This window comes from Petromyzon marinus, unplaced genomic scaffold, assembly GCF_048934315.1.
Source record: "Petromyzon marinus isolate PM22_M1 ecotype Great Lakes invasive population unplaced genomic scaffold, UKy_Petmar_22M1.pri1.0 PM_G_Scaffold_68, whole genome shotgun sequence".
NCBI classification, from domain to species: domain Eukaryota; kingdom Metazoa; phylum Chordata; class Hyperoartia; order Petromyzontiformes; family Petromyzontidae; genus Petromyzon; species Petromyzon marinus.
Window position 1 is genome coordinate 671,463 of NW_027423022.1, and position 19,906 is coordinate 691,368.

The 19,906-nt window shown below is 48.3% G+C and overlaps 1 protein-coding gene across 1 annotated transcript; it reads left to right on the plus strand.

Moving 5' to 3' along the window:
- Positions 1 to 3,624: 3,624 nt before the first annotated feature.
- LOC142920133 (uncharacterized) lies at positions 3,625 to 15,167 on the plus strand. Its single transcript, XM_076062591.1, has 7 exons — positions 3,625 to 3,692; positions 8,001 to 8,105; positions 11,342 to 11,826; positions 12,243 to 12,469; positions 13,159 to 13,381; positions 13,911 to 14,131; positions 14,798 to 15,167. The coding sequence occupies exons 3-7, from the start codon at positions 11,703 to 11,705 to the stop codon at positions 15,143 to 15,145; spliced, it is 1,143 nt and encodes a 380-aa protein (XP_075918706.1). The 5' UTR covers positions 3,625 to 3,692; positions 8,001 to 8,105; positions 11,342 to 11,702; the 3' UTR covers positions 15,146 to 15,167.
- The last annotated feature ends 4,739 nt before the right edge of the window (positions 15,168 to 19,906 follow it).

The window sequence follows — 19,906 nt, forward strand, 5'->3', positions numbered from 1 at the left end:
GGCATTTTCATGGTCATCTGCTCTTAAAAAACACCAGAGAACACACACGGGAGAGAAACCCTTCAAGTGTACTCTGTGCGGAAAGGCGTTGTCAGATTCATGTCATCTTGTAACACACCAGAGAACACACACGGGAGAGAAACCCTTCAAGTGCACTGTGTGCGGGATGGCGTTTGCACAGTCACCACATCTTCAAGTACACCAGAGAACACACACGGGAGAGAAACCCTTCAAGTGCAGTGTCTGCATGAAGGCATTTGCACAGTCATCTGCTCTTGTAAAACACCAGAGAACACACACGGGAGAGAAACCCTTCAAGTGCAGTGTGTGCGTGAAGGCATTTGCACAGTCATCTGATCTTGTGAAACACCAGAGAACACACACAGGAGAGAAACCCTTCAAGTGTACTCTGTGCGGGAAGCCGTTTGCAGATTCATCAAATCTTCTAAGACACCAGAGAACACAAAAGCATCACAAGGAGTCGAGTCGGAGTCTGATATCAGCTTGTGAAAGTCAAAGTGCCGCAATGAGCCCATCCCTCATGAAACAAGAACCGGACGAAAATCTCAGCTTGGACACTTTTAAAGGTATCAAGGTGAAATATGAAGAGGTGAAGGTGAAATGTGAAGAAGTGATGAGCGAAGAAGTGAAGGTAAAATGTGAAGATGAAGATTCAACTCCAAAATGGGACCTTCACATCGTAAAGCAGGAGGAGAATTCTGACTGTGAGTCAGAGTGAGGCAACTCCCAGCAGTTTGTGGAAGTGGTGTGGGTGGACTTGCTCCTAGACAATACAAAGTCAAGTGGAGACCCGGTAGATGTGTAAGCTTGATATAATGTCTATCCAATAGATTCACCTTTGTCACAGGCCTTTAATGACAAGAATGTGAAGTTGAACACTTTGTGAGCCCGTGGGTTGGGTAGATCTCTAACCAGGAGCAAGAGCCAATAAGCTCCCAAGCATTCACTATGTTATAATAATTGCTTTTACATGTTGCTTGCTTAATCTCCTCAGCAACTCGGAGTTTTGTGTCATACCTCGCCTGAAACACTCAATGAGCATCCCCAAGTAGCAGCTGCCCCTGTGTGGCACAAGGTGGTGACCCTGCACCGGCCTGCATGTGGACAAGAGCCTATCCGTAGGGGGCGATGATTGATGTGTAATCTCAGTTGTGTAGTTTGTAGGTAATGTTTAGAATTTGCTACATTTTCACTCAGACGCCAGCATGCAATGGCCTACTCGTTTTGAATGACACAATAGTATGTTTTACATACACTGTGAAGCAGACTGCATTTTTTTAAAAAGCTTCTTGTTAATACGATGTAACGTGATGCAGGATATTTCACTGAAGTAATCCAATTTTGTTAATATGCCTGTCAATAATTTAGAATGAATACTTGTCTGATTTTGTGCATGCTTGCAACATTTGATCTGTAAGGGTCAAACATTGAATAAGTGATGTTAGGACAAGGTGTGTGTGTGTGTTTGAAAGTAACCTGTACAGAGAACTCAGGTGAGACCCGTTGTTCTTGTGATACAGGTCAAATGGTGTTTTTGTGTTCCACGAAGCATCTGGAGCAACTCATTGTCTTTGAAATAGGTCACGCTCGGATCATTCATCAGTTACAAGGCATACCACTTAAAAGTTACACGTATAGGAGGAGGTACATTCTCTACAACACGAATTGTAGTTTTGTCTTACGTGTTGACGTAGATTTTGTCTAACTAGGACTAGAAATGTGCCTTGCTGATTGACGTCTGGATGTTCGTACCTATCGGTTGAAGCAAACCCCACTGCTGTTGTTGAGACGCTGTGCACCAATAATAATCCAACATATTGACGGCCTTCAGGCCAGGAAAGTCACAACATTTGCACACGAAGGACGCATTCACGCAAGTACCCCATGCTCCGTTTTGAAGTTTTAAAATGAAGCATCTTTGAATTGTGTTGTGTTTTGAATTAGATTATTTTATTTCTTCATTAAAAGCTTGTCTCAATTTACATCTGGAAGACTTCATTGAAAACGATATTTCGTTTGAATTTTCTCTCGTCGTTAAGTAGACGATGGCCTTGCCGGGGGTTCGGTTCGATGCGGACTTTCACCTGATTGGGATTGCGGGATCGAGATAAGGCGACACGGAGCTGCTGGCCGTCTGCAGATCGATTCCAACGTAATCGAGTGTCTGCCCCTGCGACTCCGTCGTTGGTACAGGCGGTGCGTGTCTCCGTTGTGGAGTTTCTGGATAATGTTTGGAATTTCCGCAATTTTGACCGTGACACCAACATGCAATGTGCGTTGTGAATGACGCAACGTTATGTTTTACATCTGCCGTTTAGCAGACTGCGCATATTGTGGTGAATGTTACTGGGGTAGCCAGGTGTGCCTGTCAGATTTTAACCTTGAACCTCTGCAATAAATAGAGAATGTGCTACCACATTCTTGGTTCTTTCCATAAAGTCACGTAGATAGAAAATAAGAAAAACAAGAAAATTGGAAAATTATAAATTGATGAAAAGATGCCCATTGGTCGACTGAGATGACTGTGCCCCCCACAATTTACACACACACACAGTGCACACACAGTGCACACACAGTGTACACACACACAGTGTACACACACACAGTGTGTACGTGTACACACAGTGTACACACACACAGTGTACACACACACACAGTGTGTACGTGTACACACACACAGTGTACACACACAGTGTACACACACAGTGCACACACACAGTGCTCACACACACAGTGTACACACACACATAGTGTATACACACACAGTGTGTACGTGTACACACATAGTGTACACACACACAGTGAACACACACAGTGTATACGCACACACAGTGTACACACACACAGTGCACACACAGTGTGTATGTGTACACACACAGTGTTCACACAGTGTACACACACAGTGTACGTACACACAGTGTGTACACACACAGAGTGTACACAATAATTTCAGTTTATTTATTTTGGTATACCACTGTGAGCCATTCGGCTCTTGAATCAAGTGCAACCACAACAAACACGAACAAGAAACACATCTTAAAGTGACTACTTTGTGTGACTGCAAACAGAAAATCCATGAATAAAAAACAGCAAAATATTCCTGAAAAAAGCACCGTACACCAACGCTGTGTGCTAAAATTCCCAGTGGGATGCAATGTCCACGTTGTTGTTGTTGCTGAGTTCAAGGGAGGGAGCAATGGAAAATGAATCTAAATCAACTTAAACTCCAATCCCGCTCTGTGACATCACTACTCAGCATCACCTCATCGGCGTGAAACGCCAGGGGGAGGTGTCCCTCGCTAGGACGTCATGTCACCAAGGTATTCACCCCACCCCGTCTACCGCGCCCTTGAGCGTGACGCCACCTCTGCCTGGGTCACTTCCGTTATCTGTACAATCCTTATTTGGGCAAAGCTACGCCCGGTGACTGGCGGCTCATTAACATAATATATTCGTGAAGGCCGTCGCGAGTTTATTGCAACGGGTTTCAGCACCCACGCCCCATCCCTCCACGTATGGCCCGGGCTCATTAACATAATTTATTTAAATTAGGACCCGCTCGTTGCGGGAGGGGAGTGTCTTGTACCACGCAAGTGACGTCATCTCCTGCTGCCGGGTGACGTCACGATGTAACAGAAATCTGCCGCTCCGCGCGTGAACTGAAATCCGAGGTGAGAAATTCTCATCGCGGTTGTGGTGGTGGTCGTTGTGCTGGTGGTTGTTGTTTACCAAGGTAGAGCCTCGCTCTCTCGTAGGGATGTCAATTGAGTAGCAGCGAGCATGGGAATCGATGTCCAGGTTGGAACTTTACAACGCGGGGCCTAGCCACGCGGGGCCTTGCCTCCTGCCCTCGCCTGATCGCGTTTGCTTCAATTATCTCGCTTAGTTGAGCAATCTTTGTAAGAAAGTAATCTACCAGGCTATGCGTTTATTGTGTGTTGACCGACTCTCTGTGTTGCATTGCATTACATTTCCAAATTTTACTCAGTTTGTTTGATTAAGTGAGCTTTTGATTTAAAGCTTTCTTGACTGCAGGGATTCATATTCTTGGTTCTGTCGGTAAAGTTACCACCACGTAGAAGGGAAACAATAAAATAATAAAAATATAAAACAATAAAATTCTCACGACATTTCGACTGCAACACAAGCAATCATCATCAGGTGTGAAAACCATCAGCAAGAAAATGTTCTTGTGTTGCTGTGGTTTTCACACCTGATGATGATTGCTCGTCTTGCAGTCGAAACGTGAGAATTTTATTGTTTTATATTTTTATTATTTTATTGTTTCCCTTCTACGTGGTGACTTTACCGAAAGAACCAAGATTATAAGTGAGCTTTCTCTCTCTCTCTGCGTGTGCTCGTGTTATTATTATTTCCTGCAGTCACCAAAGTTCCAAATCTCTCATTGACACAAGGCCGTAATGATAATGTTATAATAGTTATGATATATATTGGTGGGGGACATATCCCCCCCCAATAATCAAATATGCTCAAAATATATTGCATTAAAAATGTTATTTAAAATAATAATTGCTATGCTATGTTAATAAAAACAATTTGCTAAACCTTGGCCACAAAATGTGGACTTGTCTTCACGTAACAATGCGTAGATTTGTGTTTGTATGATTGCCTTGTACTTTATGAATCCCTAATCTCTGCCAATACATACTATGAAACAAGAAAAGTTAAAGAATAAACAACACAGAGCAATGTAATACAATACAATATTATACATTATTGTATCAAATAAAACAAAAATTCCATCCCATGTGTTAGTGAAATTTTTCAATATTTTAGGAAATGTCAGGAAATTAGTTTTCAAATTTAGATTTTTCTTTCTGGGGGGGGGGGGACCCCAGACCCCCTGGTAGATTTGGTCCCCCCCAATGTTGACTCCATGGCTACGGCCTTGCATTGACTCACGGATTTCTCTACACCCCCTCCCCTCTCTCTCTGCCCCCCTCTCTCTCTATTTAAGGCCTCGACACTGAGGCGTTGTTTCTCTGTGTGCCTACAGTGAGGGAAAAAAGTATTTGATCCCCTGCTGATTTTGTACGTTTGCCCACTGACAAGGAAATGATCGGTCTATAATTTTAATGGTAGGTTTATTTGAACAGTGAGAGACAGAATAACAACAAGAAAATCCAGATAAACGCATGTCAAAAATGTTATAAATTGATTCGCATTTTAATGAGGGAAATAAGTATTTGACCCCCTCTCAATCGGAAAGATTTCTGGCTCCCAGGTGTCTTTTATACAGGTAACGAGCTGAGATTAGGAGCACACTCTTAAAGGGAGTGCCCCTTATCTCAGCTCATTACCTGTATAAAAGACACCTGTCCACAGAAGCAATCAATCAATCAGATCCCAAATTCTCCACCATGGCCAAGACCAAAGAGCTCTCCAAGGATGTCAGGGACAAGATTGTAGACCTACACAAGGCTTGAATGGGCTACAAGACCATTGCCAAGCAGCTTGGTGAGAAGGTGACAACAGTTGGTGCGATTATTCGCAAATGGAAGAAACGCAAAAAAACTGTCAATCTCCTTCGGCCTGGGGCTCCATGCAAGATCTCACCTCGTGGAGTTGCAATGATCATGAGAACGGTGAGGAATCAGCCCAGAACTACACGGGAGGATCTTGTCAATGATCTCAAGGCAGCTGGGACCATAGTCACCAAGAAAACAATTGATAACACACTTCACCGTGAAGGACTGAAATCCTGCAGCACCTGCAAGGTTTCCCTGCTCAAGAAAGCACATATACATGCCCGTCTGAAGTTTGCCAATGAACATCTGAATGATTCAGAGGACAACTGGGTGAAAGTGTTTTGGTCGGATTAGACCAAAATGGAGCTCTTTGGCATCAACTCAACTCGCCGTGTTTGGAGGAGGAGGAATGCTGCCTATGACCCCAAGAACACCATCCCCACCGTCAAACATGGAGGTGGAAACATGCTTTGGGGTGTTTTTCTGTTAAGGGGACAGGACAACTTCACCGCATCAAAGGGACGATGGATGGGGCCATGTACCGTCAAATCTTGGGTGAGAACTTCCTTCCCTCAGCCAGGGCATTGAAAATGGATGGTGGATGGGTATTCCAGCATGACAATGACCCAAAACACACGGCCAAGGCAACAAAGGAGTGGCTCAAGAAGAAGCACATTTAGGTCCTGGGGTGGCCTAGCCAGTCTCCTGACCTTAATCCCATAGGAAATCTGGAGGGAGTTGAAGGTTCGAGTTGACAAACGTCAGCCTTGAAACCTTAATGACTTGGAGAAGATCTGCAAAGAGGAGTGGGACAAAATCCCTCCTGAGATGTGTGCAAACTTGGTGGCCAACTACAAGAAACGTCTGACCTCTGTGATTGCCAACAAGGGTTTAGCCACCAAGTACTAAGTCATGTTTTGCAGAGGGGTCAAATACTTTTTTCCCTCATTAAAATGCAAGTAAATTTATAACATTTTTGACATGCGTTTATCTGGATTTTTTGTTGTTATTCTGTCTCTCACTGTTCAAATAAACCTTCCATTAAAATTATAGACTGATCATTTCTTTGTCAGTGGGCAAACGTACAAAATCAGCAGGGGATCAAATACTTTTTTTCCCTCACTGTATGTATCTCTCTCTGTGTGTCTCTGTGTTATCTCTCTCTGTCTATGTGTCTCCGTGTCTGTGTTTTGTCTCTCTTTCAAATTGAGCAATCTTTGGAAGAACGTTATCAACCAGGTGGGGTGTTGACTCTTATGTTGGCCGACTCTCTGTGTTGTATTGCATTACATTTCTATTCTAGATTTTAAAGCTTTCGTGACTGCTAGGATCCATACTCTTTGGTGCTATTGGGTAAAGTCACGTAGGTAAAAAATAAAATAACAAAAATCACGACGTTTCGGCCACAACACAAGCGGCCTTCATCAGGTGAAGGGACGAGACTGTCTGGAGGACAGCACATAATTACAAGTTACCGTTGTAATTATGTGTAAGATGTACCCTTTTTTGAGCTGCCGTTTTGTATTTACAAGAGGTGGTCCTTTTTTGAGTTGCCGTTTTGTATGTGTAAGATGTTGCGTGTTTGAGCTGCCGCTCTCGCTCTGGCCCCTCCCCCCCTCCAACCGTATTTCCTATTTAAGCTTCTGTTCATCCCTCCCCCCCCTCTCTCTCTGCCTCCCTGTCCGTCTTTCCTCCCTCCTTACCTCTTGGTGGACTTGTATATGTATTTCTACTGACCGTGTACCTCGTATTTTTCATTCTATCTATGCTGGTATCTGCAATCCAAAGGTTGAACATGAAATTTAACACTCTTCTGAAATTTGTGGTCCGCCAGGAGATCATACAAACTCCACTCACTCTGTAGAACAGGGGGAGATCATACAAACTCCACTCACTCTGTAGAAGAGGGGGAGATCACACAAACTCCACTCACTCTGTAGAACAGGGGGAGATCATACAAACTCCACTCTGTAGAACAGGGGGAGATCATACAAACTCCACTCACTCTGTAGAACAGGGGGATATCACACAAACTCCACTCTCTAGAACGGGGATATCATACAAACTGCACTCACTCTGTAGAACAGGGGGAGATCATACAAACTCCACTCTCTAGAACAGGGGGAGATCATACAAACTCTACCCTCGCTAACTTTGCAAAACAGAAGGATATAATACTAACTCCACTCGCTATTATCAGGTAAGCTACTTTACGTAACTTTCAGCCAAGGATTATTCAATGCGCACTATAACTGCAGTTTGTGTGTTTTCATGGTTTTGGTCGAACAGTTGGTTAATATAGCAGCAGACACAACACCGTGCATTACTAGGCAAGAACCAGGCTCTTCCACGTGGGCGACCCACTAGGCCCAAACTCGTGGTCGGCGAGGCACCGATGTCCGTGTGGACGTGGAACCGTGCCCCTAACGCTGTTCTTGCCATTGTTGTTGCTGCTTCTGCTGTTGTTGTTGTTGCTGTGACACCTCTCAGCGTGGTTGTCTCTCTTTCGTCTCATTGGGCACCCTGCCTCGTTCTCTCGTCCGGAAGACTCCACCGTCCATTTCAACTGGGTGGACCCCTTGCCCTCTGAATCTGGTAAGACCTTCACACATTCGAACCTCATGGTGTGACCTCGGGGTCCCGTAAGCCCCCGGCTCTCGCACGAACTGCGTTGCGACGCCATTGTATATCTGTTGAAGGCGAACTATTCCTCTCGACGAGCTTTACACGATGCGCTAATCAAAGTTTTGTTCAGTCTGCGCATTCGTCCTCGCTGCTGTGCTTGGACGACGCACGACGAGGACAGAATTATCTCAGCGCCAGGTGGGTCACGGCGTTTACGTGCGCGGTGGGAACGGAGTCGCCCAAAATAAATGAATTTCGATTTTGACTTCCGTTTGGTTCATTTCACGTCAGGGGCTCTTCGACAACATCGACCGCCGCTGAGTTGTCACGTGACTGTTCGTTACTGCACCCCCCACCACCCCCCACCCCCCCTTTGCATTTTACAATTCTCACGAAGAAAAATTAGTTGCAAAGAAAAATAAAATACAAACATCATCCCAATGTCTGTGTTCACTTTCATTATTTTTTTTGTATCTCGAAACTTAAACTCAAAATGTCAATGCCAAGACAACTATCTCCCCATCCCCATGTAGACTGTAACAGGTTGTAGGGGCAAGTGGTGCTAGTAGCGAGCAGCAGCACCTACGGCGACACCGCCCTCGGGGGGGGGGGGGGGGGCAGGGTCAAGGTCAGGCACGGGGTAAAGGTCAAAGTCAGGAGCATCAAGGTCAAGGTCACGACCGGGGTGATGGTCAAGAGCCAATCCAGCTCGTGCCCTCACACTTGGGGAGCAGGACCCCTCTGGAGGGTGCAGCTCCACGCCACCAAATCGCTGCACCGCCACCGCCGCTCCCACAACGCAGCAGGGACGTTGCAGCAGTCAGAACAAAGGTTTTGGATATCCACTGCGGTCATTCTCAATGCAGCAACGGACGGAGGCCTCCACCCACCCACCCCCCACTTTACATCGCCGTCGGTAAATCACGCGTCACGCATTGAGACTCTACAGGAGCACCGTCAGTAGTGGGCGCAGTGGTGGCTGGGAGATGTTAACTACCTCGCCTGGTGTACAGGAGGTCGTGGGTTAGATCATGTCTCTGAGAGATGTTAACTACCTCGCCTGGTATACAGGAGGTCGTGGGTTGGATCATGTCCCTGAGAGATGTTAACTACCTCGCCTGGTCTACAGGAGGTCGTGGGTTAGATCATGTCCCTGAGAGATGTTAACTACCTCGCCTGGTCTACAGGAGTTTGTGGGTTAGATCATGTCCCTGAGAGATGTTAAGTACCTCGCCTGGTGTACAGGAGGTCGTGGGTTCGATCATGTCCCTGAGAGATGTTAACTACCTCACCTGGTGTACAGGAGGTCGTGGGTTAGATCATGTCCCTGAGAGATGTTAATTCCTCGCCTGGTATTAAGGAGGTCGTGGGTTAGATCATGTCCCTGAGAGATGTTAACTACCTCGCCTGGTCTACAGGAGGTCGTGGGTTAGATCATGTCCCTGAGAGATGTGAACTACCTCGCCTGGTGTACAGGAGGTCGTGGGTTAGATCATGTCTCTGAGAGATGTTAACTACCTCGCCTGGTCTACAGGAGGTCGTGGGTTAGATCATGTCCCTGAGAGATGTGAACTACCTCGCCTGGTGTACAGGTCGTGGGTTAGATCATGTCTCTGAGATATGTTAACTACCTCGCCTGGTCTACAGGAGGTCGTGGGTTAGATCATGTCCCTGAGAGATGTTAACTACCTCGCCTGGTGTACAGGAGGTCGTGGGTTAGATCATGTCCCTGAGAGATGTGAACTACCTCGCCTAGTGTACAGGAGGTCGTGGGTTAGATCATGTCCCTGAGAGATGTCAACTACCTCGCCTGGTGTACAGGAGGTCGTGGGTTAGATCATGTCCCTGAGAGATGTTAACTACCTCGCCTGGTGTACAGGAGGTCGTGGGTTAGATCATGTCCCTGAGAGATGTTAACTACCTCGCCTGGTCTACAGGAGGTCGTGGGTTAGATCATGTCCCTGAGAGATGTTAACTACCTCGCCTGGTCAACAGGAGGTCGTGGGTTAGATCATGTCTCTGAAAGATGTTAACTACCTCGCCTGGTCTACAGGAGTTCGTGGGTTAGATCATGTCCCTGAGAGATGTTAACTACCTCGCCTGGTGTACAGGAGGTCGTGGGTTCGATCCTGACTTTGACGATGCCTGCTGCTGCTGTATATTTGGAGTTTGTGTGCCTCTCATCACGGTGGCTGAGATGTTACCGACCTCACCTGGTGTACAGGAGGTCGTGGGTTCGATCCTGACCCTGACGATCATCACGGGGGCTGTGAGATGTTAACTACCTCGCCTGGTGTACAGGAGGTCGTGGGTTAGATCATGTCCCTGAGAGATGTTAACTACCTCGCCTGGTGTACAGGAAGTCGTGGGTTAGATCATGTCCCTGAGAGATGTTAACTACCTCGCCTGGTATACAGGAAGTCGTGGGTTAGATCATGTCCCTGAGAGATGTTAACTACCTCGCCTGGTATACAGGAGGTCGTGGGTTCGATCCTGACCCTGACGATCGTCACGGGGGCTGTGAGATATTAACTACCTCGCCTGGTATACAGGTGGTCGTGGGTTAGATCATGTCCCTGAGAGATGTTAACTACCTCGCCTGGTATACAGGTGGTCGTCGGTTCGATCCTGACCCTGACGATGCCTGCTGCTGCTGTATATTTGGAGTTTGTGTGCCTCTCATCACGGTGGCTATGAGATGTTAACTACCTCGCCTGATGTACAGGAGGTCGTGGGTTCGATCCTGATCCTGACGATGCCTGCTGCTGCTGCTGTATATTTGGAGTTTGTGTCTCTCTCTCCGTGATCGTGTGGATGTTTCTCCGGGTCCTCCGGTATTTGGCTGCGATCCATGTCCACGTGATAAGCCAACTAAGTTGAACTTTCATTTGTGGCCAGGTCGCTTCTGAAAAATAGCTACGTAGCTCTGTGGAGACTTATAAATATATTTTTTACGTAAAAAATTGTTTATTATAACATATTAAATATAAAATATAATATAACCATTAAAATAAAATGCTATATTATATGAAATAAATCTATAAAAAGAATTATGAACAAAAAGGTGTATTATATATTTAATATTATAATATGAAATGTAATAAAACCATTAAGGGGCCATCAATTTAGTCGGCACGCAAAAATCTGTCAAAACTTGACCCCTCCCTCCCTGTACGCACGCGGAATTTTTACACCACCACCACCAGCACCACCCATCAGCACCACCCACCACCAGCAGCACCAGCAGCACCACCACTACCACCACCAGCACCACCAGCAGCAGCACCACCAGCAGCAACACCACCCATCAGCACCACCCACCACCAGCACCACCCCCCTCAGCACCACCACCAGCACCACCACCCCCCTCAGCACCACCAGCAGCAGCAGCAGCAGCACCACCACCACCAGCACCACCACCATTACGATCCACTACCACCACGATCCACCAGCACCACCACCACCACGATCCACCAGCATTACGATCCACCACCACGATCCACCAGCACCACGATCCACCACCACGATCCAGCACCACCACGATCCAGCACCACCACCATCAGCTCCATGGCTTCGGGATTTGTCCGCACGACGTCTCTGTACAGCAGCAGGAGGAGGAGGCGTCTGGGGTCTCTCCTCGCCGTCTGCGTCGCCGCCACCGCCGTCTACGCGGTGGTGACCGCTCACGAAGGTAACGAGACGAGTGGGGAGCTCACAAAGTGTGTCACACTGTCACACTGTGTGTGACAGTGTGACACTGTGTTAGTGTCACACACACAGTGTGTGTGACACTAACAGTGTCACACACACAGTGTGTGTGTGTGTGACACTGTGTGTGTGTGTAACACTGTGTGTTACACACACACACAGTGTGTGTATAACACACACACTGTGTGTGTGTGTGTTACACACAGTGTGTTATACACACTGTGTTATACACAGTGTGTTATATACAGTGTGTTATATACACTGTGTGTTACACACACTGTGTGTTATACACACACACTGTAACACTCCCTCCCTCCCTCCTTGACCCCGTGACCCCCGACGCTCGTCCTGACCCCGTCACCACCCGGGGGGCGGCTCCCCCCTCCCCCCTGCGTGCAGGGCGGGGCCAGCCCCAGCGCCCCTCCCTGCAGGACGGCCTCCCGGCCAACGTCACGGCGGTGGTGGGGAGCGACGCTCAGCTCCGCTGCGTCGTTCTGAAGGGCAGTGATGGCGGCGATGAACACCACCACCAGCAGCACCAGCACCACGTGCAGTGGCTCAAGCACGTGGAGGTGAACGGGAGCCTGGAGGCGCCCAACGGCTCGCCCTACGTGCGCATTGTCACGGTGAGCGAGCGAGGCACGGGGGCACTCACTCACCACTCACTCACCCACTCACTCACCACTCACTCACCCACTCACCCACACTCACTCACCCACTTACTCACCCACTCACCCACACTCACTCACTCAACCACTCACTCACCCACTCACTCACCCACTCACCCACTCACTCACTCATCCACTCACTCACTCACCCACTTACCCACTCACTCACCCACTCACTCACCCACTCACCCACTCACTCACCCACTCACTCACCCACTCACTCACCCACTCACCTACTCACTCACCCACTCACCCACCCACTCACTGACCCACTCACCCACTCACACACCCACTCACCCACCCACCCACTCACTCACCCACCCACCCACCCACTCACCCACCCACCCACCCACTCACTCACCCACTCACCCACCCACCTACCTACCCACCCACTCACTCACCCACCCACCCACCCACTCACCCACCCACCCACCCACTCACTCACCCATCCACCCATCCAAACTCAGTGGAGGCCGACATCACCCTCAACACAACAGGACCCAGCAGCTCCCCGCTTGGCTCAGACTCTACGCGTTCGCTGAGTGACGACAGATACAAAAAAATGAACCCCACGTTGGCGTGGGAACGCAAGATTCTGACTTCCTCTCGTCTCTCTCTCTCCGTGCCGCCCGTCGGTTCGCATCAAGACGGTCGGAGTGGAGGTCACGGACGTGGAGACGAACGTCCTCTACCTGCGCAACGTCAGCACGGACGACTCGGGCCGCTACACCTGCCTGGCGGTCAACGCCGTGGGGTTCGCTCGGCGCTCCGCCTGGCTGCTCGTCGTGCCGGGCGAGACGCCGGCGGGGGGCCGCACGCTCGCCGCCACGACGACCTCGGGGGCCGGGAAGATGTTGACCACCTCGCCTGGTACGCAGGAGGTCGTGGGTTCCATCCCGACCCTGACGACGCCTGCTGCTGCTGTATATTTGTGGAGTTTGCGTCTCTCTCTCTGTCATCATCATCATCCTCACGGTGGCTAGGGAGACGTGACAACAAGAGTGACCCCGGCAGTGTCTCTCGCCACTGCCGGGGTCACCGTGTGTCACCGTGTGTCACCGTGTGTCACCGTGTGTGTGTCACCGTGTGTCACCGCGTGTCACCGTGCGTGTGTCACCGTGTGTCACCGTCTGTGTGTGTGTGTCACCGTGTGTCACCGTGTGTCACCGTGCGTGTGTCACCGTGTGTCACCGTGTGTGTGTCACCGTGTGACACACAGTGTGTAACACAGTGTGTGACACACAGTGTCACACACTGTGTGACACTGTGTGTCACACTCCCTCCCTCCCTCTCCTCCCTCTCCTCCCTCCCTCCTTGACCCCGTGACCCCCGACGCTCGTCCTGACCCCGCCACCACCCGGGGGGTGGCTCCCCCCTCCCCCCTCCCCCCGGCGTGCAGGGCGGGGCCAGCCCCAGCGCCCCTCCCTGCAGGACGGCCTCCCGGCCAACGTCACGGCGGTGGTGGGGAGCGACGCTCAGCTCCGCTGCGTCGTTCTGAAGGGCAGCAATGGTGGCGATGAGCACCACAACAACCACCACCACGTGCAGTGGCTCAAGCACGTGGAGGTGAATGGGAGTCTGGAAGCACCCAACGGCTCGCCCTACGTACGCATTGTCACGGTGAGCGAGCGAGGCACGAGGGGACTCACTCACTCACCACTCACCCACCCACTCACTCACCCACTCACTCACTCACCCACTCACACACTCACACACTCACTCACCCACTCACCCACTCACACACTCACTCACCCACTCACACACTCACACACTCACTCACCCACTCACACACTCACTCACCCACTCACACACTCACTCACCCACTCACTCACTCACCCACTCACTCACCCACTCACCCACTCACCCACCCACTCACTCACTCACTCACCCACCCACTCACCCACTCACTCACTCACCCACTCACTCACTCACCCACCCACTCACACACTCACCCACTCACTCACCCACTCACTCACTCACCCACCCACTCACTCACTCACTCACCCACCCACTCACCCACTCACTCACCCACTCACTCACTCACCCACTCACTCGCCCACTCACTCACCCACCCACCCACTCACCCACCCACCCACCCAATCTCAGCGGAGTCCGACGTCGCCCTCAACACAACAGGACCCAGCAGCTCCCCGCTTGGCTCAGACTCTACGCGTTCGCTGAGTGACAACAAATACAAAAATATAAACCCCACGTTGGCGTGGGAACGCAAGATTCTGACTTCCTCCCGCCTCGCTCTCTCCGTGCCGCCCGTCGGTTCGCGTCAAGACGGTCGAAGTGGAGGTCACGGACGTGGAGACGAACGTCCTCTACCTGCGCAACGTCAGCACGGACGACTCGGGCCGCTACACCTGCCTGGCGGTCAACGCCGTGGGGTTCGCTCGGCGCTCCGCCTGGCTGCTCGTCGTGCCGGGCGAGACGCCGGCGGGGGGCCGCACGCTCGCCGCCACGACGATCGCGGGGGCCGGGAAGATGTTGACCGCCTCGCCTGGTACGCAGGAGGTCGTGGGTTTCATCCCGACCCTGACGACGCCTGCTGCTGCTGTATATGTGGAGTTTGCGTCTCTCTCTGTCATCGTCATCATCGTCATCATCACGGTGGCTAGGGAGATGTGACAACAAGAGTGACCCCAAGGTCACCGTGTGTCACCGTGTGTCACCGTGTGTGTGTCACCGTGTGTCACCGTGTGTGTGTCACCGTGTGTCACCGTGTGTGTGTCACCGCGTGTCACCGTGTGTCACCGTGTGTGTGTCACCGTGTGTCACCGTGTGTGTCACCGTGTGCCACTGTTGTATACGGCCCTTTTTCCACAATTAATATCCGTAAGAATATTTACGGATGCATACACCTAGATTTCTTTTTCCTTTCTTTCGTGACAAACAATATATATTTTTAATAATGAATCAAACCCATAAGCCAGAAACACGAAAAACCAGATGTCGGTCATAAACAGACCATTAAGAAATAAAGAAATAATAAAACTCTCGAGGCGAGGATGTAACAGCTATCGGCGAAAATCTCCAGAGGAACAAGAGTTTGATGGGCCCCTTAGGAAAGGTCCCCCCCGAGGTCAGAACACCAAGAGAGCAGACACCAGACGCCAACAGGGTAAATCGTATACATATTCTTTTCCTTATTTTCCAGTAAAACAACAACAAAAAAATTAAAAGGCAACAACAAGAATAAGATAAAAGTAGCGAGCCTAACGCTCACTCCAATTAAGAACAGGCCACCAGACACATCAGTGAATTATTATACAATGATTAATTCGCTATCAAATGATTTTCACCTTTAATACTTTTACTGTTAAAACAAAGCTTGGAGACAAAATACCGAGTCACATCAAAGGTTATCGAGAAGGAATGAGGCGAACGGGCAAACTTACGAAAGAGTTTAAACAATATCCCAAGCAACCCCGACCATCTTTGTCTCTCTCACAGCGCGGAGAAGCAGGAATTACACCTTATCACAAGGGGCCATCTGGAAAAGCCAGCCGTGTTTGATGAGGAGACACACCCCACCCCACACACGGCAACCAGACAAACAAGTTTTAAAGAAATTGCAAAATAACATTAACAATAATGTGTTAACCTTAAACGATATTCCATTATAGAACCTTACAGAACCAAGGGATATGGATTCCAACAATCTGGAAACGGACCTCTTAAACTCAGGATGAAAATTATTTTTCTTTTTAATAATTCCATCATAACATTTCGAACCTCGGTAAACCGAGAGGTGTCGGGAGGACGTAGTTACAAACACGAGTCGTGGCGAACATGGGACCAAATGGTATTTGAGAAATAAGTCGAAAGTATAAAGAAAGAGGTGCTCCCGGCCACCTTTGTCTTTCCCTGCAGAACGTGATAAAATGCATACGCTCGGAAGAGCATCTTCACTTGGAAATAAATCAAATACTATGAATCACAAGCAGGATCATAACTGTGTATGATAAGATACCAACTGTGATGTGAAATGTTAAACTTAAAAAAAAAAAATCTTAACCATTTCTTTGTGCGTCGGAACGCGTACGGAAAAGGGGGGGGGGAACCCGCCCCTCTCTCTGGGTGGAGGGATTAGACAACCAGACGCCACCAAGATGAATCGAGGTGTCTGTTGTCTTGATGTTTATGGCTTGAGGAAAGACCCCAACAGAGCCATGTCATAAATGACACACACACAAACATACACACTGACACACGAACCCCCCCCACCACCGACATACGATCAGATCAAAGATAGCTCCACCTCGTGAGGGGGAGCCGAGAAGGGGAGAGATTTTTGGCATAAAAGGAGCCGTTTCAGCATTGAAATCAACTCATCAGCCCTCGGGGGCAGCTCAACAGAAGAAGACTCATCTCAACTCAACTCAACAGAAGAAGACTCATCTCAACTCAGCTCAACAGAAGAAGACTCATCTCTACTCATCTCAGCAGAAGACCCGCTCAACTCATCTCAGCAGGAGAGCAGCCATCACCGACGCCGGAAACGTCTCTACAACTCGCCGAATTGGCGAGTGTCGCCAATTGGCGACCCGCTGCCGCTGTTAGCGGCCAGCGCCACCACGAGCGAATCGTGAGCCTGCAATCTACAACCGCCGACGACGGAGCACCAGCGCGCCGCTGCGGGCGTGCTTCTAACGCCATCAACCAGACGGTCATCTCAGCTACAACAACGCATCTACTCGTTCACCAACGTCCGTCGAGTCCGAACCAACTACTGAAAGAAGAATCAACTGATACGTATGATACACTGCCCCCCACTACACACAAACCAGACGTCTGCTTGACGCAAAGAATCGATTCTGAACATTGGCCTACTCTTACACCACTCACACCATTCAACACACACACACGGGTCATTAACAAAGCCTAAAAACCTCAAGCCATTGAACCATCCGTGATTGTGGAAACATCGCAACGACCGAGTGAATAATCCATCGTTTTTAAGAGTGTTCATAATTTTTCTCTGTAATATTGTGCTGGGGCTGTACTTCTAACCGCATAAATTACCAACTGACCCATTAACAAGGATTAATTCTTGGCTCCTCACCACGGAGCGCCGCTCGCGGGGATAGAGAGCTTGTTCAACCGGTTCCCTGTCAGGGGTCTGGCCACAATCAATTAAAAGATTGGCCCGAGATAAGGATCTCAAAAGGAAACATCGCCACCCATTGAGTCGCGTTGAGAAGTTGATTAGGAATACTTGAGTCGTTCGTTAATATTTGTCTTTCTGCATAATCTTGCCGGTATCCACGAATGAAATAACGAATTCAAACGCATATTTGTGCCTCCAAGAATAATACCGGTTGGAGTGCCCTGTCAACGAGTAGCGTTGCATAATAATCAGTCATCCTATTGTTAACAACGTGACAATAATTGCATTAAGGGCCGCGCATGATCAGTGACCGAATGCTGTTTTGTGTGACGATTCAAGTAACGAAGCTTTGTGGCCATCGAGTGGTGTTGATAAGGCAATTAGAAGTATTACAGTCGAACGCTTTAAATTCATAATCGTTATGAATCAATGAACGAACATCAACGTGGTACTGTGCTGACGATTTCAAGCATAATAACTTCGCATATCAGAATGTATTAAGGATTGGATACGAATCAAAGACCAAGTGCCGTGTTGTGTAACAATTCAAGCATACGAGTTTGCATATTATAAAGTTAAGGTTTGATAGAATAGTTCGCATGTTTTTAATCTCTCTCTCAACAACCGATCGATTGCGTTACGCGTCGGGAATTAACCACAGGTGCCGCTATCGAGGTGAAACAACGCAATCGTGATGGTATCATGTTAACGCTGTGTTGGAATTCCAAAATCCCGAGATTGAGTTTTCATATTATCCAAAAATTAAAGTTAGCTAGAAATAAAATTGATTAATGCAGAAGGTTTGCGTGTGATTCTTCCTGAAATTCTGCATAATATTGTTCTGCGTATGAGATCTGAATCTTGGGGACCTATCATAAGCACACTATCACCACACATAATCCATAACACACATAATCCGTAATGTTCAATCGAGAGTAATCGTATCCTTATCGATAATACGGAATTAAAGAGCAGAGTCGAATCGACTCTCTCTCATTCACGCTCACAACGCCTGCGTCACTGCATACGATTAATTGCGTTATTCCAATTCATAACACAATCCTCGTCACCGAGGCTCGACCTGATAATCCATAACGACCTGCATTATCATAACCACGCCCACTCGCATAAATTAATACGATTATCTCTCGAATCAGCATAATTTATGTGCATAATTTTATCAATTAACATAATTTCGGATAAATTATGCAAATCTCAAATTTCATTTAATTTTCATTATTTTCATCAATTTTCATAACACCTATATATACAACATATTGGGGGCTCGTCCGGGATCTCTCGCAGACAGTTTATGCTTGAATTAAGGAACAAATCACTGTTGTATTAACCAAGGTTTTATGATCTAACGTTACCCTGTGACTGTAACGGGTGTAAAGCAAACAAAAAAACGCACTCTGAAGGGAAATTCCAGAGTAGCAGGGTATAACAAAGACAATTGAAGTAAGATTATTTGCTCGAGTCAAACTGACCATATCCTGTGATACAATTGTTTATACGTGCTCCGAAGGGAATTTCCAGAGTAACTCACACCACAAATGAAATGTCAGAATTAAGATACACTCTTAAGTCTATCAAGTACACCACATAAGATAGATGGAACTGGATCTGCAACATTCGGAGGCTGACACCCCAACGCATACCACTGACTCAGAGGGGACCTCCCCGGAGGAGATGGAATCTATGGAAAAACAATATCGTGAACTTGTGTTAAAACGTACTGGCCGGACTGCTAAAGAGCAGGCAGAACAGAGAGACATATGGGAGGGGACACATATCGAGGACATTAAGGAACATCGGAAAAAACTTCTTAAGGACGTGATAAAATGTAACAAATCCGAACGTGATGTAAAAATTGCGGAAATAGCAAGGTTAGACTCACACCTCCTCATACAGACAGACAGGGAAAGGGCATGGAATGCGGAAAAATTTGAAAGGGAAAGAGAGGATAAACTGTCCCTGATGGGGGAGGTAGAACGTCTGCGCGCCCTCGTGGGAGAGAAAGGATCAGAGCTAGCTGCACCAGTGAAACCCCCAGACGTTGATACACATAACACATACGGGAGTAGCAGTTTACCATACTCCGAGCCACGCATACGTAGCCCAGGGCCAAAATCCCCAAAAAGTATGACCACCAAAGAAAGCAATTTTGACAGAGAGACCCCCTTGCAATTCGAGAGGAAGGAAGGAGAAACAGTGATAAAAGTGGAAAAACATGCGGATGACAACCTCGAAATTAGAGAGACACAAAAACCCAAAAT